General features: G+C 37.2%; 1 protein-coding gene across 3 annotated transcripts in view; it reads right to left on the minus strand.

The window, feature by feature from the left end:
• The window catches only part of ARAP2 (ArfGAP with RhoGAP domain, ankyrin repeat and PH domain 2), a 136,964-nt gene that overhangs the window by 42,270 nt on the left and 69,379 nt on the right, over positions 1 to 25,315 (minus strand). For all 3 annotated transcript variants that reach the window (XM_081132809.1, XM_081132807.1, XM_081132808.1), the window contains exons 15-21: positions 21,425 to 21,569; positions 18,474 to 18,576; positions 17,612 to 17,810; positions 17,362 to 17,425; positions 7,375 to 7,538; positions 4,107 to 4,319; positions 847 to 952 (exon numbers count right to left, since the gene is read on the minus strand). In XM_081132809.1, coding sequence (XP_080988935.1) covers positions 847 to 952; positions 4,107 to 4,319; positions 7,375 to 7,538; positions 17,362 to 17,425; positions 17,612 to 17,810; positions 18,474 to 18,576; positions 21,425 to 21,569 — 994 coding nt within the window. The remainder of the gene's footprint in view (positions 1 to 846; positions 953 to 4,106; positions 4,320 to 7,374; positions 7,539 to 17,361; positions 17,426 to 17,611; positions 17,811 to 18,473; positions 18,577 to 21,424; positions 21,570 to 25,315) is intronic.

Below are 25,315 nucleotides of genomic sequence, written 5' to 3' on the forward strand. Positions count from 1 at the left end.
GTGAATTTTACAGTAATGGAGTTTATGTGCATGAGAAGCGGCGGCTGCAAAGGCTGAAGAGAAAAAGATTGTGGAGGATTCTGGATGGAGGCTCCGAGGTGCCCTGAGCGGAATCCAGCTCCACAGAAATGTACTCCAGGGACTGCTGCATCCATGCAGGCGGCTACAGCAATATATTCCTTAAGCAATGTCGATGCTTTAAGGCCTTTGTGATAATTTTCCCTGGTAGCAAAACAAGCCTTTGGTTTTAACGTAAAAGGTTATTTTCAAACATCCTCAACCTCAGGTGTCGCTTCTCAAGCTACCATTGTATTCCTCCTACTCTCCCAAAGCAGGGGACTCGTGTCCTTGCACAGAAAATGTTCCTGACTTTTAACATTTCCTCATCTGGTCCACAGTGTGACACCAACATATCAGAGGCAGGGTAGATGCAAACTGATAACAAACAAACAAAGAGTTTATGAAGAGTCCACTAGGAAAAATGCCAGACAGACAGACAGAACCCTGCTACAGAATTCTGGTCCCTGGACTTTCTTCTCTTGTCTGACTTCCCTCTTAAATGAGTTTTGAAATTCTTGCTTATGCACTTGAGGATGCTATACACGGTAATTTTAAATTCATTTTAAGAAGCTCTCTAGTGCTATTTATTTGAAATGCATCTTAATTACAGAAAGAGACTCTAAAATGATAGTTTAATGGGAATTCCATTTGGAAACCATTCTTAAGATACAGTGAAAGATTTGCGGTCACATGTAGAAGGTTAACCACAGTACTTTAAATTCAGGAAATAACAACTTATCAAGTGCCATGTTTGAAATAAATTAGGAAATTCATGAATCCACCCACCTGTAAAGGTGTTCAATTATAGCTGCCAATGTTGCTCGGTTGACCCCTGAAAGAGTACCTATAAACGCTCCATATTTTTTAATTCTTTCCTTGTCATCTTGGGTATCTAGAGGTTAAAGAAAAACAACACACTTAGGCCTAAAATAATAATCTGTGTTATATATTTGCCTTTTAACAGTATTATAAAACAATATTCACAATTGTATTTCACTAAGTGATATAGTCAAGTTTCAACAGAAAAATATTCAAACTTCTATAATTCTGGAGATGTATTTACATAAACATTCCTTGGCTGTATGCTATAGTTCTTATACTTTGCAATTAAAAACATAGCACTTTCAAAACCCAGGGTTGTATTTTATCTTCTACTTTATGGACTACTGAACTTCACCTAATAGAAAAGTATTCAATTAATAACTCAAAGTGGAGTGAAAATTGAAGAGATAAACCAAAAGTATTTTACCTCTGGCTATGGAAAGATTTCACTGTATGTATTTGAGAATGACGTTTTTTTTTTTTTTCCTTGTGAAATCATAAAAATCGTCCCCAAACTAAAACCAGCCCAGAGCTATGAACTGTGCACTACCCAGCAGCCCTGGTACCTTCAACTCTGGAAAAGGAAATGGGACAGGAATGATGTGCAGGTCCGGACGGCTATGGTACTGACTTAGAGCAGGATGGACCCCCTGCCTTAGTCATGGACAGAACTTGGTTACTCATGGAGAAGAGGCCAAGACGGAATTACCCTCCACTCTCCTAACCACAGGAAGTCAGATATTTGGAGAAACTAGACGCAGGAACCCTCAAATCTCTAGTCCATAAAAGAAGCAAGGCAGTGGTTTTGTCTAACCTACTAGCTCACAGGGGAAATAAAAGACCTTTCTTCAAACAAATAACTTATGCTGACTTTGTAACTCAAGGGGATTGCACATATATATTCCCTCTCAATTCCCAACTCGCTTTGGAAACACAACTTTTTCATTTTCTGTTTAGCCCTACCTATTCTATTCATAGAAAGCCAGCAGCACATGAATGATTCTTTAAAAGTACATGGTCACTGGTAAAGGGCATTAGGATCCTTGGGGAGGTAAGGAACTCTGACACATATCTGAAATGCATTCCCACTCAAAACTGCAACGGACAGCTCCTTTGTACTGACTCAGCCTGCACGGAGACCTATAGAAGGAAACACCCGCATACTGACTTACCTGTGCTGGTAGATGAATTACTCTCTAAAAGCAAGAGGGGCAAACACCCGAATTATATTCAGAGATTATACTGGAAGTGAATTAAGGATTAACTGTCATCTCTAGTACAGTCCAAACATTTACCCTCACGTCTTGTTTCTAACTGCAGAAGTAACTGTATGTATTCAATAAAAAGTAATTAATACTACTACACTTATAACAAGAAGCTGTGCTAGTACAGTGTATTTTCACAAATCTTACAAAAATAAAATAAATGACATTTTCAAAATAAAGCTTAGGGAAATAGAAAGTAAAACTTAACATAGATTTTGGGTCACACAGAAAATATAATGAACTACTCAACTAGCCACAGACATCAGACAATTTAATGGTGCTCTTGGAAGAATAGACGGTGAATTATACAAACAGGTGCAATGTCACTGTAAGGCATTCTTCCCCTTGGATGCACAGGACCCAAGAGAGCTCTCCTATGAGGTCACCTAGAGCTTTCTGGCTGAGCCTTGTCAGACCCAACACAGGGCTCTTCTGGAAGGTCAGGGTGAGAGCTATATTGGATTCAAATGCAAAGGACTTTAAAGCTATCTGACTCAGTATTCAAAGCCTTCTCCAAGTCAATTCTCAAAGAATTCACATCCAAGTGAAAGGTGAATATATTCCTCTCCGAAACATGCTGTCCTGTCCCACCTCCCTCCTCCTGACAGACTGACATTAAGGACATCTTTGTCACTGAATCTGAAACTTCAGTGAAGGCATATATGCCACAGATTTTTTTAATCACTAATTTTATAATAAAGACAAGCTGTAAGTCCTTATAAAATAGATACTATGAATAACTTAATAGTCAAACATTACAATAAAATAGTTTAAAAACAAAAATGAGGGTGTCAAGGTAACTGGGCTTAAAGATGTATCATCTTATTCCGTTTCTATATTCCAGAAAATTATATAACCATCTCTTCTTGTGACTTGAGTTAAACCTATTAATTAGGGAAATATCAGGAAGCAAATAAAAGACTTCTGAATTATACAATTGTGAAAAGCTTTATTTTAATAACAATATTACACTCTTCTGGCTGGTACTAATAAGGGTCATTCTTAGGTTAATTTTTCAAATTGTGGAAGTTTTGTGACATCATTTCAAAATTAAGTCCTTTAACTGTCTTATTTATGTTGTAAACAAATACTTTCAGAAAAAAAGAAACATTCCTCAACAGAGGAATATCATATTGTCAAATTTTAAGGTCATTTCCCCAAAAAATCTTAAAACAGATTAAATGTGCAAGAAAGAAATATGAGTAAACTGTGGTATAATTCAATGACAAATTTTTAAAAATTGGGGAAAAAAAGAAGATTGAAAATCATTTTGAAAGCACTGTAAATATATGGAAAATATCTGTGATTTAATAAAATACTGATATGTAAATTATAGGTGTGGGGCAAAGACTATACAATAAAATGTAAAAATAAAAATAGCTCTATTAGAAAGATGAGATTGGAGGGAATGTTTATATTTTACAGTTTTTATTGTTGTAATGTTTCCATAAAAGGAGTTGCTTTGAATTAATAGACAGAAATACAGGTTTATTAAAATCATTTTGGCCAAATTAGTCATTTAATAAACTACTTTTCTAGGGTCATTTCTTAAACAGGTTCTCTTCCACTGTAGCTAAGCTTTTAAACTTCATTAAACAGACTCTAGAGAAAATAAATAAAGAGTAAAAAAATTGTCATTATGTAATCCAAAGAGGAAGAATAAATGATAAAGGAAAGCCAAAAGAGCCTACAGGAAAATCTTATAAAACCAATCATGTATTAATTAAACCTTTCAATTTAACCTTAACGAGAAATTAATAGCATACGTGTACTTTATTATAACACTTCCCAATTTCAAGCAGAGTAAGAACTAAGAAATCTACTGAAAACTAAATATATAAAACATTACTTGGCGATTTTTACTCTAAATTGCTCTTTAGGTAAATATAAACAACTCATAGCACTGAGACAATTACTCTTCTGAGCATGTGTACTTTCGCGAAGGGGCGGGCGCCTCACCTAAGGCGGAGATCCAGTAGGGGTAGAGCTCCTTGGCCAGGAGCGCGTCGTCGGCGTCGGACAGGAACCGCTTCAGCACGCCCGTCACGTCCTCCAGCTGATGCTTCCCGGCCCTCAGCTTAAAGCTCCTCGCGTCCTTTTTGAAACTCTCCAGGAGCTCACTTACGCGCAGAGGGTCACCATTCTTTTGATAGATATATTTGCACCCTAAACCTTTGTTTAAAAAAAAAAAAAAAGTTTACATGAAAAAAGTCTAAAACCAAAATCCATTTTGACATCCTAAGAATTTAACAAATTTTTGTGTTGGGGTGATGAGCGAGAAGGAATCTTTACCCGAGTCGATACAAACATGTCCGAGGGGGACAGGCCTGCCCCCCTAATTTTAGTACTTACAGAGTAAACCTGATGAAATATCCCATCCTCAGCTCTGCACAGGACCCCGGTCAGCCCTTCCCCAGCTCTTCACAGTGCCATTTAAAACTGTTCTTTTACGGCAGGTGCCCTATCTTCACGGGTCCCTGGAACACACTCCCCTCCAGTTTCACTGACAAAAGTGAGGCTCCCTGGTGTGAATGCCCTCGGTCCTCTGCCCTCATACGTGCATATTAATGTCGGCCTGTTCCCACCTTCGCCTTCCAGATGAAGAGCTGGGTCTCCATTTTTACCAAGTTATTGATTCATCAAGTGCCCCATATAAAATAAGAGAAAAGCAGTGGTGCGGAGGAAGACGAGTGATGGGACAGTCCATGATACAAGAGCTCCCTGGACAGACAACGCCCCTGGTGACGCCACAGGAGCACACAGTTTCTCCTATTCCTTCTCATGAGCGCCTGTTTTCTCTCAAGACTCATGTAGGCACCGCCTCAGCCAGGCAGCCTTCCAGGGCCACTCCTCCTCTGCGTGAGATTTACCCCTACACACGCGGATGCCTGTACCAACCCAGCGCCTCGCTACCACAGAATTCTGTACACCTGGGATATATCTGTCTGCCCACTTGTCTTTCATCCACAAATCTGTAAAGTCCTAGAAGGCAAGGGTCATGCTTATTCTCTGCAGACAGCAGCTACATAGTGCCTACAAAAACTCAGCAGGCGTTCAATAAATGGCCACTTGATGCAAGAATAAGCAAATTCTACAAAAAAAAACTGTGACTGTATTTCTGAGATACTATGTTCCTAGTTGAGTGAATTTCTAATAGCTGGTAATAAATAAGTTAACTGAATGTGAATTTGAACATAATTTTGTTTACATTAATTAATTTCCCCTAAGAACAAAACACTGTAACTCATTTAAAAATTAAAATTATAAAAGTTATACTGTGAACTCGGTCAAGTTCAAATCTTGACACAAGGAACACAAAAAAAATCCACCTTTAAATTTTAACCCAAAGGTCAGGGAGTTCAACATAAGTGTGACCTAAAAGGCTCTGGGCTGACCAACTGCATCCTATAATCACTGAACATTTTCTAATAAGATTGGGGTTTTCTCCATGTTCTGCTCATTAAAAAACTTTTTAAAAAATAAAGTCTTTCATTGGCTTTATTACTTTAATATGCAAGTTAATGCACCTTGTGTTAGACTTACAAAGTAGATATAATGAATGAGATTTAGTTGAAAACAATCTAATACTTAATGACTTTAAATTCAAATAAACACTGTAAAGTAACTTCTGATTTCCCTAGAGAAACATTAAATTGTATACAATGGAGCTAGTCAAGTTATTTTAATAATTTGTCAGCTTAAGAAAGACTATGCCATTATAAAACTAACATGATGTGGAAACTCCCAATGAGGTTATGCTCTTGCCAAAACATAATATGTGTATAATTCATTCATACCTGCAAAATCCAGGGCACTAATACTGAATAATGAATAACCAATAAAATGAAGATGATGACCTTCTTTCTCCCTCATTTTCAACTAAACATATGATTACAGCTGGTAAGAGATATATAAACATACTATCATAGGAAGAACCCTCACAGAGTAATGCCCACATAATGTGATTAAATACATATTTACAGTAGACAGATAATCCAAACACAACCAATCTGATTATTAATAACTGCACTTGGGTTATGTATGAAATAAGTAAAAATACTTAAAATAGCGCTCTTCTTAGAAGAAAATGGACCAATATACACATATTATAAATATTATTTTCTTCATAGCTTTTGTTACTTCTGATGCTGTTACATATCAGTTTATTGTCAGTTCTCAGGCAGAAACTCATGATTCATGATTTGTCTTTAACTTTCTACTCCCACGGCTGTATTTTCAGTACCAAGATCAGCGGCTGGCACACAACAGACATCCAATAAACAAGGACCCACTAACAGTATTTCACTGCAGCTCTCACTGACACTTTCTTTCAAATTAAAAATACCTAAACACATTTCTAATTTTAGGAGAACAAAAAAGTTAATATACTTTCCAAAATACCAGGTCAATCATTTTACTCTTTTCTACATTTGTAACCTAACTATGACAGTTATCTACAGATTAAAAGGTAGAAATATTTTTATATTGAAATACAGTTATGAAATTTCCACCTTCTAGAGTACTAGGGAAATCTGCAATAGAAAGAATGAGTCTGAAGAATTCATAGTAATTTGCAAATAAGCATGAGGAACCAAGGCATACTTTTACCCTTCAGGCATATTTAAAATACTACCGTAGCATATTAAAATAAAGCTGAACTATGTAGGTATCCAGCTAGTTTTTTTACCTGCACACTATTCAAAGAAAATGTTACAATTAAGTCAAAACTATTATAATTAATAACCATGATTCTCAATATAAACATGCCACCAACAGCATGGATATGTGAAATAAATACAGTACATACACACTTGTATGCAGACTAAAAAAGTAAATTCTTTTGCATCCTGTCCCGTGTTTACCACTTCTAAGAACATGCTGAGACAGCAACTGCATCCCCCTAGACTGGACTGTAGGCTTGTAACATCTGAAAAATAGTCTTTTATCTATTTTTAATATACATTTCACATCACAGATCCTTTCAATATGTTATTTAAATTGTTGTGAACATAAAGCAAGAATAAAATGGTAAAAGGACGTTATATAATTTAAATGAGTTTTACTGGGCTACAGAATGGCCTTTCACTGGACAGTGACTATGTCTGTTGTTTTCACCGATGTACTTAACCAATATAAAAGATTCTAATTCAGCCCACCGGAGGTAACGCTTCAAAACTCTGAGGCTGATACTATGAGTCAGGGGTTGAATAAGAGCTCTGATACGTACCATACTGCGTAACAAATGCTATACAGCTGTTCACGATGATGGGAACGTCATTTTGGCTGAGCTGCTGATCCTGCAAAGCATTTCCATCTGTACCTGCTGCTTTCTCAATTGCAGCATGCCAGACTGTGAAATCCAGCTTGGTGTGCCCGTGGATGTACAATGTTCTGTAGAGTTTAAAGAGCATCTCACATGGTAATTTTGCTTTAAAACAAAATTCTTACTTCTAGACAGATGACCCTTAAGTCCCATATACATGTGATCTTGTCTCACCCATGAGAAGAAAAACCCTCCATCTTCCACTCGAAATGCCTCTTTTTCCTGCACAGTCACCTCTCTCCAGAGTGGAGGAAGTTCTCTGAATCTGCGGTCTCACCTCCTTTCATTTCCCAGCCCCTGTTATTCTCTTTCTGAATGAATGAACTGAACCCGTTCTGGTAAGCATCACCAAGGACTTCCATTGGATATATGTGGCTGTATTTTTCAAGATTTCGGAACTGTTTATGATTTCATTTCTTTAAAAAAGAGAGAGAAATATCCCACCCAATTTGGCTTTGTAGCACAATTCTTCCTGTCTTTTCCTCCTATCTTTCTGGTCACTTTCTTTTCCAAGCTCACAGATTCCTGAAAATGAAGCTGTAACCTCAGTGAACTCACATGAACTCCACGGCCTCTCCAGGGACAGTGGTTTTAGCCCAACCTCCAACCCCCCCCCCCATACATAAATTAGGAACTCCCAAATCCCTATTCTCCAGGCTATAATTTTGTCTTACAAACCAGATCCCCATGTAATCAAAAAGCAAAAAGCTTAAAACAGCTAAGAGTGGGAAATCCAATCACTTCCAGAACTCAAACTTCAGCTCTGTGCTTACTTCCTTTGTCACCTGGGAGGAGTGATCAACCCTCTTTGGGCCTCAGGTTCATCACTGGCAAAATGAGGATAATAGCACCTACCTCAGCACTGGATAAATGTAATATTAATAACTAAGTAATAAACCATAATACTAGGTAATATCAATTTTGGACACCTTCCCCATAACGTGCCACAAGCATCTCAAACCCCCCTGCCTCCTCATACCAAACTGATGCTACAATTCTCCACTTATCCACTGGAAATTTAGGGTTAACTGTAGATTTGTCCCTGCCCACCACCGCCTCATCACTGCCACACGAATTCAGTCACAAAATGCTGCTGGTTCCATTCCTGACGTACTCCCTTTGCCCCCTTTATTCCAACACGGCCTTACTTCAGGTCCTCATATCACTCCTGAGTCACCAACACCCCTATGCACAGAACTCCACCTCTCTAATCCCAGCTCTCTGGGGCTGCCAGAACGATCTTTCTAAGATGGAAAGCTAATGACATCACTTCTTGACCACTGTTCTTCCATAGCTCTGGAGGTTTAAAGATTAAAAGGCCTTCATGATTTGGCCCATAATTCCCTTTCAACTCTGCCATTCCCCTACACTCAAGATGCACTAGAAAATTACATCACCTTATCTCTGTAATAAACATGTCCTGCTCTTTGGCTGGCAACTCCAAACTTCCCCCAGGTGTGCTCCAGGTGACTCTCCTTTCACTCCACCCCTGACGTCCCGCCCATGCCTAGTGATAACAGGTGTCCCTTCTTAATCCCGAGGAGGCACTCGGCCTTCCACTATACCATCTGCTCCATGTTTGGGAATATCTTAGCTGTCAGATCCAAACGTCACACAGGCGACCAAGGAAAGCATTTCAGTATATCTTCAGTAATTAGTATAGTGTCTGACATTTAGTAGGTACATAATAGTTTTAAAGTCCTATCACTAGACATAAAAATTGATTTGAAACACCAGTTAATCACTGATGTATTTAAGTATATTTACACTGAAGTAAAACTAATCTCCATTTCAAAGTAGGAGACGGCTGCTTTGGATTCAAACAAAGAGGAAGGAATGAGCTGTATAAACTCCAGGTGGTTGTGTTTTTTGTTGTTTTTTTGGGGGTGGGCGGGTATGTAATCTTCTACTTTCCTGACAATTCTGATAATAACTGGCTCTAATTTAATTTAAAAAGAAAATAAAAGGCCTTTTCCCCTTTATTTTCTTTTCTTGAAATGCTCCTCTAAGAAGACAAAGTTGCTGGCACCTCAGCATACCTACGTCGGCAATCTCCTGACCTCGCTGTAACTGCCAGCACTTCACTAATGTCCGCAATCTCCATCTCTTGCTTTCTGACATCTTTACCCATTGTTTTTATTTTTCCACATCACTATAGCAGCCCTGGCACCTCCAGGTTTTATCATTTCCTTTATGAAGAATTCTGCTGCCACTCTAATATTCCTGACACGCTTCAGCCTTTTCAGTTATCTTACATCATCTTTAGCTCAAAAGCATTCTACTGCTTCGCATATTTGTCTAAATGAAACTGCAACTCGGGTAATCTTCCTGAGAAATATCAAGCTCCTACATTGTTAGACCAAACTAAAATTATATCTTGCTAAATTCAGGAGTTCAGGTAAAGAGAAAATTTTCACTTTTTTTGAGTCTTAGTTGTTGTTTTTTAACCTGATGATTAAAACTGTTTGCTTTTAAACAAAGTACTACTATGGGTATTTCAGAGCAGTGAAAGAAATCCAAAATGCAACAGCCCTCCTACAATAGCAGTATAATTCTGCCATTAATTGTCAATGTTTCAAACTTCAGACTTCCTTTGTAGTCAGAAGCAATCTTATGATGACAAGTTTTGCTGTCTCCTTGTGAACAGTGAGGGTTAGAATGAATCAAAAATTAACTTCCGAGTCAACTTGTCAAGGACAGAATCCTTAAATATATCATCTAGTGCAGTGGATGTCTGACATTTAACTGCATCAGTCCAACAGCTTTCCTCTCGGATGCTCATCTAAACTCTGTGCACTTTGAAGAAAGCAGCAAAGATGTTTTCAACACAAATGCTGGTGGAATTTGTGATTCCAAGTGTTACCAGACAGCAGCCATTTCACACCTCTGGATAAGAACTCCAAAGAAACAGTCATTCACAACTTTAACATCTAAAAAGTTATTTTGAAGAGCTGTAATTATAGAGAGAATTATTCTAATTGTCCATTTCCCAAGCACAAATTTTAAAGGGTACCTCAAAAGCCATATAAAGAAATATCTCTATACCCTAGAACTAATCAAAACAACTTAATAAGATCCAGAAACCAAGTGCCAGGACTAATAAAAACAATTTTCTCAAAATTGCAACATAACCACCAAAAAGAGTAGGCTATCATAGTTAAGCCTAGTCAGATGAGAACCAGAAGCGTCTTCACAAAGAACAGAATCAATAAATTTGTATAAAAAATAAATTCACTTCTATAACTAAACAACATTTTAAACACAACTAAAAAGTAAATGACAGACTCTACACACATGAATGAAAACGATAATATCCTAAGCGTTTATACAAAAATAAAAACACCTAATCTTCTAGTATAAGTTGGCATTTATTTGGCCCATGAACACTATTTTCCTTTTATCTCTGAAAGATATTTTTGCTGAATAGAGTCTTTTAGGTTAACAGTTGCTGGTTTTGAGGTGTTTCTTTTTTCTTTCCCTTTTTTTGTCAGCATTTTAAAAGATTTCATTATAGTACGTTCTGGGCGGGACTGTTTCCAACAAGACATTCTCATCTTTGACTCCAATGTTTAATATGTGTTTTCCTCTGGGACTTTTCCTCCTCACACTGGTTTTCTGGAATTGGATTAGGATGTGCCTTGATGTGGTTTGTCTTTATCATGCTTGAGGTATGTTGATTTTAGCACCTGGGGGTTTATAGTTTTCATCAAATTTGGAAAACATTTGGTTACACTTCTTCAAAGATTTTTTTCTTAATCCATTTTTCTCTTCTCTCATTTTTGGATTCTAATTATACTGAAACTGCTTGATATTGTTCCACAGGTCACTGAGGCTCTAGCAATTTTATTTAGTCTTTTCTCTCTGTGCTTAAATTATGATTTCTACTGTCATGCCTTCGAGTTCATTAATCTTTTTTATATAGAGTTTACTCTGACCTTTAGCCAATCCAGTGAAATTTTTTCAGATACTGTATTTTTTGGCTTTAGAAGTTCCTTTTGGTTCTTTTTTTCCCCAGTTACCCATTTTTCCTTGCTATGCTTATGTTTTCCTTTATCTTTGAAAATATAATTTATAATATTTAAAAATTACTGTTTAGATTCTTTGCTACTTTCATCACCTGTCTCACTTCTGGGTCAGTCCCTGTCAGCTGGCTTGAGGCCTTTTCGCCTCACTGGTCATCTTAACCACATGCCAGGCATGGTGAGTGCGGAGCGCCAGGAGTGTGCTGTCTTCCCTTGGGATGCTGATGTTTGTGTTGGCATCACTTGCCTGTTTGACCCGGGGCACCGCATTACTTGTAGAGCAGCTGATCCTCTGGATGTCTACTTTTAAAGCTTAGTCAGGTAGAAATAGAGCAGCCTTTACTCTGGAGCTAGAGTTACTTTTCTGGGGTCTTTACTAATGCCCTCTGCTTAATTAGGTCTAACACGGGAAGTTGTTTCTGCCTGGCCTTCTGGAGTTTCACCGGGGCAATGTGCAGATGCGCTCTGAGCTGGGATGAAAGTGAGTTCCTATGAAGATTTCTGCAACTCATTCTCTACATACCTCCCTCCACTCTGGCACTCCATTCTTCAAATTTTAGGGACTGCACATTCCCTGAACTCCTATCTCCACCTCTTTAACGTAGCAAAACCATCACATTCTGCTTAAGTCTCCCCATTCCCTGTGCCATGAACTGAAAAGTGCCTACAGCTAGGAAGCCAAGGTGATCTCAACTCTCACTTCATCTGTTTCCCCTCTCTCCATGATCACAAACCTGGAATGCCTATTGTCCCAAAGCCTGAAAATAGTTGGTTCATATATTTTGTCCAGTTTTCTAGTTGTTCAAACTGAGAGGGAATATACCAGGAAATTTATTTCTTCATGGCCAGAAATGGGAGTCTCGCAAATTTTATTTAGTCATTGCATCTATAAATTACCCTCATTTTAGTTTATAGTAATACACTATTTTTTCCCACCTTCAGATAAAAAACTGCTGCACAGAGATGGAATTTTGGCCAGAAACAGGCAAACAATTATTAAGAAAACCTGCAGATGCAGAAACTGTGTCATGAGAATAATACGGCAGAAAATGTCACCCTAAGTAGCTTGTTGCTTCTGAAGCCCACAGTGCAATAGAGTGTCAAGGCACCCGTTTCCCTGAGAAAGGCAAGGTCTCCAATCTGTCAGTCTCATCTCTAGACTCTATTAGGCAATTAACTTATAGGAATGAGAGAAACAGCCCTGTTTTGAGCCTGCTCAAAACCTTTAATGGTGTTCCATTAATGAATCCCAATCCTCATTCTTAAAAATAGTTTTAAAATACATTTTCAGAAAAGCCTTCTGTACCTTTCTGAAGGGCCTTCAATCCTTTCTAGAACAAGGCAAGTTGTTAATTAAATGTATTGATAATACTAACATGGTACCAATCTACCTTCTAGGCCCACTGGTTCATGCCCCCTCCTCAAGACATGAAGGTTAAACGGCCAACCTGAACTGAAGCTGTTCCCTAGCCCATCCTATTTCTCTGAACCTACTGTTTCCAACTCACCTAATACCTTAGTCTCTCTGCCACCTCATTTTTTCCTACTGAAATTCCATCTAGAAATTCCAGATCCAGTTAAAATACTTCTCTAAAAACACCATCAAAAAAAACCCCACATTATCCTGACCCTATTTATGCATCTAGAAGGGATCTTTTCATTCTTTTGTATTTTTTTGCATCATATCTCATTTGCTTGTAAGCTTACATTTTACTATATAGAACGGGCTTTGAACTGATTGAAATAAATTTTCAAGCAAATAATATATACTTTAAAATCCACCTTTTGTTAGTCCTGTATTCCCTTTATCATAATTCTCTTTAACAACAACAACAACAAAAATCACTCCATAACATAGGTTTGAATAGTCTCTTTCTTTTTGCAAAACCTGTGGGGGTGATAAGAGAAGAGAATCTCTTGTTTACCTTGGCAACATTCAAATTCAACCATCTCTTCAAATTAAATCATCAGAAAGTTATAAAAGCAGTCAAGCTGATATTGTGGGCAATAGGCTACTGTTTAATTTGCAATTACATGCACAATTTAGAAACCACTTTAAGATAATTCACCCTCCGGAGTATTGCTAACATAGTGCAAGAAAATACAATTCAAGGAGGCAAGAATATCGCATAGAGTAAGTTGATATGAAATAAGAATCTTAAACTGAGGTGTTAATCTCCTAAATTGAGGAAAGTAGCCTGTTTCATAATTGTGGAACATATTGATAAACTGTTTATTCCCCAGTGATAGCTTCTTTGTGTCTAGAATCTGCAATTAAAAGTGAATGCAGCCAGGCTTGGGAACCACTGAGTGACATGCCCTACTATATAGGTCAACCAAAGAATCTTAAAAACAAACAAACAAACAACAAAAACCATGCCAGTCTCTTCTATTTCTGATAACACAGATGAGTTATTCATTCATGTTTACTGTGCTTATTGCAAACAACAACCTTTCGGTAATAGGTGTTTGACAAATGGCTATGCAACTATATAATGTGAAGACGGTGAATACAGTGGCTTATTTATCAGAAAGAGATGTACAGAAAGTGTGGGCTAAAGTGCAGAAACAGTTTCTAATTTTTAAGAAAAGGATGTTAATCCATTAAACGTTCCAGTTAAAATAAATATATAAGCTTCCATCCAGGAAAACGCCTTCTGACCTTGTGATACAGAGCACAGACTGATGAACACAGATATTCAAAAACATGATTTTTTAATTTTTTTTTTTGCAAACAGAAATTCTAAGCAAGGTATAAAAGAAAACCAGAGGATCTCCTAGTAACAGCACCAAATAGCATGCCAGAAACCCTTAAGTGTAATCAAGAAAGCTTTATTTTTCCACAATAATAATTTTTAAAGTATACAAAGAATGCACATTAAAAGCAACACCATCTGGAACACCTTCTGTTTAGAGCTTTTTGGAGCAAAAATGCTCTGTGTGTGGAAAATATTATTGCAATATTTTTCTGTCTAAAGGCACTCATGCTATACATATAGAGAAAATTACCACAAAGATTACAATATATATCTAAATAGCGACTATATTCAGTGGCTGATTATCAATTTATGAACTGTTCCAGTTTACAGGGTTCTTTCTTCTCCTTGCCTTTAAGGAACATTAATATATTTTAGCACTTTAATCAAAGGTAGACAAGGACAGGGGGAAAATGTGAAATTAATTCATTAAATTTACCTATGATTTCCAATTCTGGTTCTAGCAGTTACTAGCAAAAAAAAAAAAAAAAAAAAAGTCTAAAACTTACGGCTGGTTGGTTTCTCGCTCTTTCAATTATTCACTATCTCTATATACCATCAACATGAATAATTGGAGGTTGTTTTATTTCCTAAAGCCACAGGTTTATCTGTCATCGACAGGTCTAACACAATCTACTTGAACACACATTATTTCCCAAGGGGCTAGTAGATCAAAAGAGGGATGGGAAAAAGGGCAGGACAATGAAATTCTCTTATTTGGAAATGATATTAAAACAGCTCTTAAACAATGACGCCTATAATCAACGGGCTTGTTTGAGTGCCAGGAGAGAAGTACGTATTCCCCGTCTCAGTAAATGGCACAACCGTTTGAAACATCCGTCACACAGGCCAAAAGCTCAGGAGTCACCCTCACCTCCTAGTTTACAAAGACCTGAACACCATCAGACTGGTCTCTCTCAACATCCTACGACCAAATCTAGAAAGCTGCTAACATCGAAAACCATTCATTAATTCCTCTTTTCTTTCTGTTATAATTGTTCCCGTGTTTCCTCTCTCTTATACCTTCAATCTCTCCTCTTTTTTTTTTTAGGAAAGGATCATAAAACTTTGACCAATACAGAATAAGCTTTATTTCTGAAACTATAATTATTAAACACCAGTCTTATCTCTATGGTTTCAAAGATTGGTTGACACAAAAATAAACTCTGTTCTGGCCATACGAGAAAGGACCCATTGGAGTATGAGGTTAAGGTCACAATACTAGAAATCATTTATCTTGAGACAAATACATGAATAGTAAGCTATTTTGAAATTTCTGGCTATGGCCAAACTCTGTACTCTTTGGGCCCTTTTCTTACATTTAAAATTGAAAACCATCATCACTTAAAATTAAATATAAACCATCTTTTCTGCTTTTTGTGAAAAGTTGATTCAACTTGTTGAGACTACTATTTGGAAAAAAATCTATGCCCTTTGGTGGCTAATAAATTTATATGTAATCCCATAACAAAATGCTGGCACACCACTGAAAACACCTAGACTTTCGTGAATTAAAATTTTTATATACCTTCATGCTTGAAAATTCTAAATTGTTGAATTTATCTCTCCTCTTTTGTGTCTCCCATCAAAATTTAAAGCTGCACAAGTTCAAGCCATCTAAAAACAAACTGCACACACATTCCCTTTCTGGGTCAAATTCCTTCTACCTGGACAATCCTATAAGCCTCCAGATATCCCTGAAAACTATTCTCACCAACTCTTTCAGTTCACTCTGTCTCCAGCCTTCACCTAATCCAGTTTCCGCTTTATCACTTCTGAGCTCCTCAGAGTCAGCAGGTGAGTCTGCATCACTTACTGATGGAGTATCTGTCCTCATCAGGCAGAACCTGAAACCCTGAACTGTTCCTTCCTCCTTGAAACTCCCTCTTCCGAGGTTTTGTGACACTCTCTCTTCACTTCTTGATTCACTCCCTGGGTATACTAGGTTAATCTCCCAGGATAGCTCCTCCTCCTGACAACTGCCCACCTCCAAAATGATGTACATTCCCCAAGGCTGCAACATACTACATACCATGACCTGTAAGGCCCTCTAGGACCTGGCCCGGGGGTATCACTGAGATCACTACTTCCCACTGTCCCGCTCATTCAGTCTCCCCAGCCACAGCCGCTTCCTTGCTGACCTTGAACAGGCCAAGTACAACACACCCTTAGGGTCTTCAACATGTCCGTGCCCTTATGCCTGGAACACTATTAACACTGCTGTCTGGTTTGCTTCCTCACTTTACGCAGACCTCTGATTAAAGATACCTTCCCTTACCCCGTCCAGAAGGAATATTCTCCCGCAGCCTCGCTCTTTACTTTTGTTTTAGCCAGTTAAAATTGCTGGATGTAATACTATGTAATGTTTTTGTTTGTTTCCCCCATTAGTGTATGTGCTTCGGGAGGGCAGGGCCACGTGTGTGTCATTCACCACTGTGCCCGTCCTCAACAGTTACAGCAGTGCCCGATGCACAGATGCTTTGTGCGTAACGGATAAATTAGTCATGCACGACTCGTACGCAAAGACAATTCAGAATATTATTTATTCCTCATATACCTACACTGAAAATATATTTACGACTACCAAATACTTAAGTGCTTCCAAATACTTAAATACGAATGTCCCGAAGGAATCTAGGTTTATAGAAAATTACAATAATTGATCGTATTGAGTTTCTCACAACAAATGTAAAAATATGCAAGCTTCACTCATGTACTCTTTCTACTGAAAAGTATATAAATACACACACAAACACACAATTAAGAACATTTCTAGTAGGCTATAAAATCATGGGTTCTCCCTCAAGAAGATACCCAAAATATCCCAAACCCTAGAGTTATTACAATAAAGAGTTAAAGACCAGCCCGGCCAGCATGGCTCAGTGGTTGAGCACTGACCTATGAACTAGGAGGTCATGGTTCGATTCCCGGTCAGGGCACATGCCCACGTTGGGGGCTTGATCCCCATTAGGGGGCGTGCAGGAGGCAGCCAATCAATCACTATCTCTCATCACTGATGTTTCTATCTCTCTCTTCCTCTCCCTTCCTCTCTCTCTGAAGTCAATAAAAACATTAATATTAAAAAAAAAAGTCAAAGACAAAAATGCACTTACCTCCCTTTTTCTACCAAGAGCAAGATGTCCACTTTTTCCCCATTCTGAACCATCGAGCTGATCGCTAGTAGGAGAAAAGCATGAGAACATCTTACTAAACACCCACTAAATACCCACAAAGACACAATTATTATACTCCTTAGTCATATGTCTGGAAGTGAACCCTCATAATTCTGAAGCAGAAGCTACCTTTACCATAAGTAATAAAAAATTGTGTCTAAAATACATAATAAGGGAAAAGAAATCTTACTCAGCTCTTGTAGTCGTCTTAAGTTCATTCTATCTTCCTGAACTTCTTGCATTTGAAGGCAGAAACGCAAACTGGACTTGTCCTTAGCAAACCAGCCTTTCCTCCACTGATCCAGTGCATGGCAGTCTTTGTAGTACAGTTGACCAATCAAATCATAGGCAGCTTTTGTTAAGTTTTCAGCAACAAAGGGAACAAAATGCTGTTCAGACAAATACAGGAAAGAAAGACAATGAAAATAGGAAACACTTTCTTTATCTACAGATATAAGGGAAGGTGGAAAACTTATCTTTGTTTTTCTATCTTAAAGATTTAGGAGTAACCTAAATTTCAAAATAATTTTTTAAACTTGTTATCAGTTTTAAAATTCAACGGCTAATAATGCATTTTCAAATGGCAGCATCTTAAACCACTTTTCTTGATATGTTCAGAACTGAAATGGGAAGACTTTCTTTCTGTTGACGTGTAGTACTTTCCAAAATCGAACCTTCGCTGTTTGTCTTCCTTTGCATCTTCTACAGAATCTGTCCATTTCCCCTTTTCGTATACCATGAATAAAATACCTACCCACAAAAAGTAACACAAAAATGACTTTATAGTATTGAAAAAAAATCCTACTCATCAAAACATGACCTTTATTTGAAGAACAATTTCCCCAAGGTCCTATATTAATTTCTTCTCTGCTTAAGGCTCTAGGAAGGTCACTCTTAACCTCTTTTGATTACAATCTCGGAAAAGCCTAATGAACTATGGACATTCTTCCCAGAATCTTGTATAAAATTTGCGTGGACCTCTAAAGCTCAACCATAGTCCTCAAGTTGAGAAACTCCTCTGGATTTATGGTGATAGTACAATATTTAAATACCTTAGCAATCGCCTCTGTCCATCTTCTTTGGGATTGAGATGTTTCAGCTCCAAATAAAAAGGCGCGTTCTGAGGGCAAATAGATCTCAAAGGTGAAGATGGGCCTATGGGACACACAAATAAAAAGACACCACCGGTTATGTCTGGCTCTTATGAAGACAATCACATAACGGTCAAGTTTTTATTTATTTAATTTTTTTTTGGTAATTCAAGTTAATTTAATTTTTAATTACAGTTTATATTTAATATTATTTTGTATTAGTTTCAGGTATACAGCATAGTGGTTAGACAATCACATGCTTTACAAAGAATCTCCACACATACCTCCCTCCCCCTGGTATTTCAAGTACCCACCTGGCATCATATATAGTTATTACAATATTATTGGTTATATTCCCTATGCCATACTTTACATCCCCAGGCTATTTTGTAACTACCAATTCGTACTTTTTAGTCCCTTCACATTTTTCTCCCAATCCCTCAAACTCTCTCCCTTCTGGCTACCATCAGTCTGTTCTCTGTATCAATGAATCTGTTTCAATTTTGTTTGTTTATTTCATTTTTTTTATTTTATTTTTGTTTAAAATATTACAGATGTCCCTTTTTCTCCCCAATGACCCATTGCCCCCCCCCCCCCCGTTCCTTCCCCCTCCCTAGTCCCTCTCCCCACCATTGTCCGTGTCCTTGGGTTGTGCATAGATGCATATAAATTCTTTGGTTACTCTCTCCCCCTCCACCCACCCACCCTCCTCCATCCCTCTGACATTCCTCAGTCTCATCTATGCTTCCATGTCACTGAATTTATTCTGCTGATCAGTTTATTAAGTTCTTTAGACTCCACGTATAAGCGAGATCATGTGATGTTTGTCTTTTGCTGCCTGGCTTATTTCACTTAGCATAATATTCTCCAGGTCCATCCATACTGTCCAAAGGGTATGAGATTCCAAGTTTTTAAATTGAAGTCATTCTGAAAACTGGATAACGCTGTGAAGTCAATCTCTCCTATATTTCTGTGGATGGTTTGTATTTTATTCAAATGCGTTAAATGGAACACTTGGGATCACACAAAAGGGGCAGTCTTCTGACTGCTTCATCACTCCACTGCTTGCTTTGTTGATGTCCTGGGCACTCATCAGTTGGCTCATGGGGCACAAGGCCGTCTCTGGTCTTGTGTTCCCTCTCAGACCACTGCTTCTGGACTTATTCGGACAAAACTGTTCAAAGCAAACACTGTCCAAATAGTTCTCTAATTGGCTCTCCTCGTCTTACTTCACAGTTTCCTTCCATCACAGCACCTTATTCCAAAACTTCAGTTCCCTCTTATAGATGAAATTAGAGTAGCATCCCTGGTCCTGAATTCTTCCCTGGGTTTCTCATCCACAGCTTCAACTATTTCGTGGAACATGCTAAGTATGTATGTGTGCTACTACCTAAAAACCCCCTCAAAACACCTTGTATTATGCAGTTATCTTCCTTCTTCCACTTTTTTTACCCCAAATCTATCATAGCTCCTTCATGTTCCAATTCAAGGCATCACCATCTCCATCAAAAAGCTCAAAATCATCGTGTTTAATTTATTCTTTCCCTTAACTCCAGCTTTTCATCTGGTTAGTCAGACATTTAATCTTATCAGATCAATCATAACATTCTCTCAACCCACTTTTTAAATCATCTTTTCCTCTAATTAAACTCTCAGCAATTAGGGTTTCTTTTCCTCCAAAATTCTATCTTACCATTATATCCAGCTTTCTTCCCCCAATCTGCATAACTCCTCAGTGCCTATATTACTGAGTTCAAACTCTATAATATGCTATTTAAGACAATTCAGAATCTGGCTGCAGCAATTGTTTTTTTTAACTGTATCCCACTGTAGATGCTTTCTCCTGTACATCCACTTACATTACTCTCATCCTATCAAGAATGTTTCATTTTTAAATGATTATATGCTGATGGAAACTAGTATTATTTTAAATTTTATTTTACTTAATTAAGCAACTTAATGTATTGAATGCACTTATTTTAACATTCCACAGTAAGACACAGTAAATGGATAATTCATTTAGGATGAAAGCTCTGTTAAGATTATAATAAAAACAAATCAACTAGTAATCAATTTGTTTGCATAAAAAAATCAAATTAGAATTACAAGAAAACAACAGTCATCTCAACTAGAATATATTGGTCATTATGTAATAATGTTCATGCAATTTTATGTAATTAATAAGGCTTTGCAAATCTCTTCCCTTCTTTATGTAAAATTTTTATTAAATACTATGCTCTTACATAACTGATTTTTGCAGATTTGTTATTTGTGTTTTTTTACTAATTTCACCACAAAATGTAGTAAGAAACTTCCGCACCACAGATCTTCGATGCTCTATTTTTAAAAGTCCTCATAGAAACTCAAACTATTCTGTAAGATGATATATTAAATAATGCTTACTCCTTTAACTGAAACTTTTTGAGACAATTAAAATGTAAAAGTAGATCTTTAAGAAAGGTAGCACTTCCATATTTTATTAAATATACTTAGTATTTTGTTTATATTAATGTGAATAAATCATCAATGGATATTTCCCTTTGTCGTCTATTGGAACCATGGTGCCTTAAACGAAAGCATAAATTGTGCCCTTAGTCCCCTATTTTAAATAATGTGTAAGTCGTAAAAATTATAGGACTACATGTTCATGAATGAAATACTATAAATTTACTTAAGATTAGATGCAAATATGTTAGCCTTTCATATTGCCTAATATAGTATTTTAATTTTCACTTTTTAGTGAATTCCCTAAGGAATTTTGAGAAGATGCAAAATGCGTAGGCTTCAAGGAACCGTTAAACCCTTCCACGCTAGGCACCTGAAGAACCAAAGTAACAAAACTCTTTTATTACCTGGTATGATTAATATCAGAAAATACTTTTCATCTGCTGTCTGTTTACTGAGAGACCTACCCGGTATTTAAATAGAAGTCCTCTTTGTGCACGGCCAGGCAGATAACTTCATTGATATTAATGGTGCCATTAGGAGTGGTGGACTTATCATTTTCATAGTAACTCAGGAAGCCTCCTTCCAAAACACACCACTTTTTATTTGTCTCTAAGAATTTAAAACAAAACAATAAAATTGAACTAAGTCACGACTCTAATTTGAAAAAATACATGGTTTAAATAATGACTAGATTCAAATAAACTTATTTTCTATTTCGTGTAAAGAGCACGCTATTGATTCATGACATATAAAGTTGTCATACTCTGCTCTCCAAACATTTCTAATGTAGTAGCAAGGGCTGTACTAGACAAAAATAGCTATGACACCGATGACCAGTGAAGGACATAAAAGACAGCTGCAAACAACTCTGAAACAGCAACGATGGAGGTCTACAGACACTTAGGAAGGGCAAAGTGTAGGGTAAAAAGCAAGACTATGGCTGATCTCAGGTGTGCAAAGGAAGAAGGAGTGAGAACATGCAGTTCCCTTAATACCTTGATGAGGAACTTAAAATTCATCTCGTAAGGTTAATGTGCTATGGCCTGGAGGCCAAAAGGCCAAACCCAGGCCATCACTAATTCCTGTCAGTGAAGGGTCACTGACACACAGCCACACCCATTCATTTACAGATCCTCTGTGGCTGCACTCCCACTGCAAGGGCAGATCGGAGCTGTGGCACAGACTATCCCGCCCACAAAGCTAAAAATATTTACTCTGTGGCCCCTTTCAGAAGTTTGCTGAGTTTTGATTTTGCAGTTGATGGTGAGCCATTAAATTGGTTTCAGCAGAAGATTCTAATCAGGTTTGTGTTTACTGTGAAAAATGGATCTGAGAAGGTGAGGCCAGGGGCAGAAAATCAGTTAGGATACTGTTGACAGAAGTCTATCTGAGAGACGAAGACCGCCCAAAGCAGGCTAGTGGAGCGTAGTAGGGATAAGAAGGAAAGGGGGAGAGAGAAGGGGAGTGGGGAGAGAGAATGAGTGCATGGGCTGTGTTCTGAGGAGACAAACATATATTGATTGGATGCAGAGAGTAAGGGGGAACTAATTAATGGTGACACTATTTTTAGTTTTGATTACAAAGCAGGTAGTGATACCCACCTTTATTGAAAAGAAAATATATACAGTTTTAGTGCATGTGATATGAGTTTCCTTTTAGAACACTGAATTAGAGTTATCTTGGAGAACCAAGTAGAAATATATATAAGACGATCACCCTATGGGTTTGCATCTTGGGGCAAGCAAAGGTCCTGATAACTAGAAAGTCTTTAGAAGGTAGGTAGTATTTGAAAATATATGTAACCAAGGAGATAATCTTAGGAAAATTAAAATTGTAAGGAGTTGTCAGCTACACTTTAATCAATATATATGTAAAATAAATAAATAAATTTATATAATAAATTGTAACAGATGTAGAGGGGTCCTTGAAAGCAATGAAGCAAATGAGAAGAGACAGTATATAAAAAGAAAAAGGGTAGAGTATTTCCAAAAAGAATGCCGCTATTAAATATAGCAAAGAGATGTAAAAAAATAAGGGCTGAAAAAATGTCAGTTGGTTTTCATAATAAAGAGGTAACTGCCTAGTTTACTGAGAGTGCTGAGAAAAAAGCCAGACTGCAGCACACTGAAGACTAACTGGGAAGAAATGGAACCAGTGAGGGCAGATCAATCACCTACGTCATAAAGGAAAGGGTATCGTAAGCTAAAATGAAGCATAAGCTATGGTCAACAGCAGACAATCAAAAAACATTTACTGAAGTGAAACAATGATGAACATATTATTTCTCAGAAACAAAAAGGGAATAAAAATAAAAATTGGGAAGGCACACTTAAGATCTTGAAGTAGGAAGATTATTTAATTGTAATAGCATCCCACTCAGTTAATCCAGTTTCTCCATGACTGGGGCTTAGGCACAACGTCTCCCAGGAATCTTCAACCCTCTGACCCTCTCGCCAGGCCAGGTGAAGTATCTTAAGTATCTTCCTGTGGTATCCTTACCTCTACACAGACCCTAAGAAGGCAGAATTGGAAGTCAAAGGCTCTGGGTTCTAATACTGCCTCCATCACTAACTGGGTACCCTTGAAAAAGGCTTAACCATTCTGTGCCTCAGGTCCTTCATCCGTAAAATAGGGATAAGAAAAATATCTAACTCATAGGATTACAGTGTTGATAAAATGATGGGACACATGTGAAACACAGAGAAATGTAACTTTATATGGGTTGTTTAAATACACAGTGCCATTTTTATACGATCTAATAATTTTTATTCAATATAACAATTTAAAACACTATTTTTAAATTTAACCACAATATAACAATTTATATTTATTTATTTACCCAGCAATTCTGTAAGCTACTTGAGAACAAGGATTATATTTTCTATTCTTAAGAATCACCACATCACTTAGCCTAGGGAAAATTTGTTGAAATTATTATTTTCATAAACTAGGAAGTAAAATTACTACTCATGGAGATGGCTCAGATGAGGTTTCCAACTTGAAGAAAAATGCAAAGATAAGAAATGTGTTAAAGAATCATAAACATATGTACTTTTATGCATAGGATGGCTCTGTGTAATGCATCTCCATTCCTTCCCAAACTCCAAAAAGAATTGACACAGAAGAAATAGAAGTATACACTCTAAAGGACAAGGCTAACCCGAAGAGACCTACAAGACACAGGAAAATGACGGACTTGCCTCAAAGGCAAAAGCTGGTACCTTCAGACATGTGCATCAAGTCAACCAAAAGTAAGCACTGTTCTACAAGGTCCCAGAAAATTCTGGAGGCTAGTATCTCAGCAAGTGTGGAGTAAGACATTATTTATTGCTATAATTTAATTGAAGACTTAACAATGGAAGCCAGGGACTATTTTCAAAAAGTTGTTTATGCTTTGTCTTTTTTCATTTTGAAAATAAGGTTTGGGGTAGTTGCTAAAAAGATGCAATAACCATTTGCTCAAGTGGAGTCTAAAGGAAGACGGTGGGAAGGAGGAGGTGTCTGTCCAGGCTCGCATTACTCCTACTGAATTCTGAAAATTATGTGCAAATGTAAATTGTGTATTACCACTGAAGTCTTCTAGTGGGTTACACATTTTTGTACATTCTGAAAGTACCCCTTGCATTTAGCTCACTTCCTGACTAAACCCTAGGCACTGAAAATATAAATGCAAAAGAGCTCAAACAAAAGGAATGGACACAGACCAAACAATGATTTTATATAATCTGCTTTGGTTTTGCCAAATGTTGTCGTTAATCTTCATCACTCCTTTTTAATTCCCATTTTAAAGCTAAAGCAAGCCTTGCTAATTAAGCAACAAAAAAATACACTATCCCATATATTTCCTACTGAAAGACACTAACTTGTGGAAATTGTGAATGTTTTGTTATTTTCTACAGGTTTTAATGATGCAATTCAAAGTCCAGTTTGCCAAATAATATAAATAAATGAAGTTAAATATTAAACTCAAATGTTTCCAAAAAAGTAAGGCTAAGAAGGAAAAGTTATTTGAAATTTTCAGTTTCTCTAGATAAAAGGAATTATTTCTTTAATTATCACCGCACATCCTCTCTTAAACTCTAGAGACGCTACAAACTCTCAAATTGTTAAGTTTCTGCCAAGAATTAAATTATATAAGCAACCCTCAATGTTGCATTGAAAATATACATTAGAGCTACAGACATTAAGGTTAATAAGGTCTAGAGATACAGAAATAGTGAATAAAGTCTGTAGATCAGGGAATTTCCCAATTTTCATCTTTATACTGTGGTTATTTCAGAGGCATGTTCTTATTTTTAAGAAATACAGACTGAGGTACCTAGGACTAAAGGGGCATCATGTCTACAACTTGCTCA

Source organism: Miniopterus schreibersii (genome assembly GCF_964146895.1).
Source record: "Miniopterus schreibersii genome assembly, chromosome: 1".
Lineage (NCBI taxonomy): Eukaryota > Metazoa > Chordata > Mammalia > Chiroptera > Miniopteridae > Miniopterus > Miniopterus schreibersii.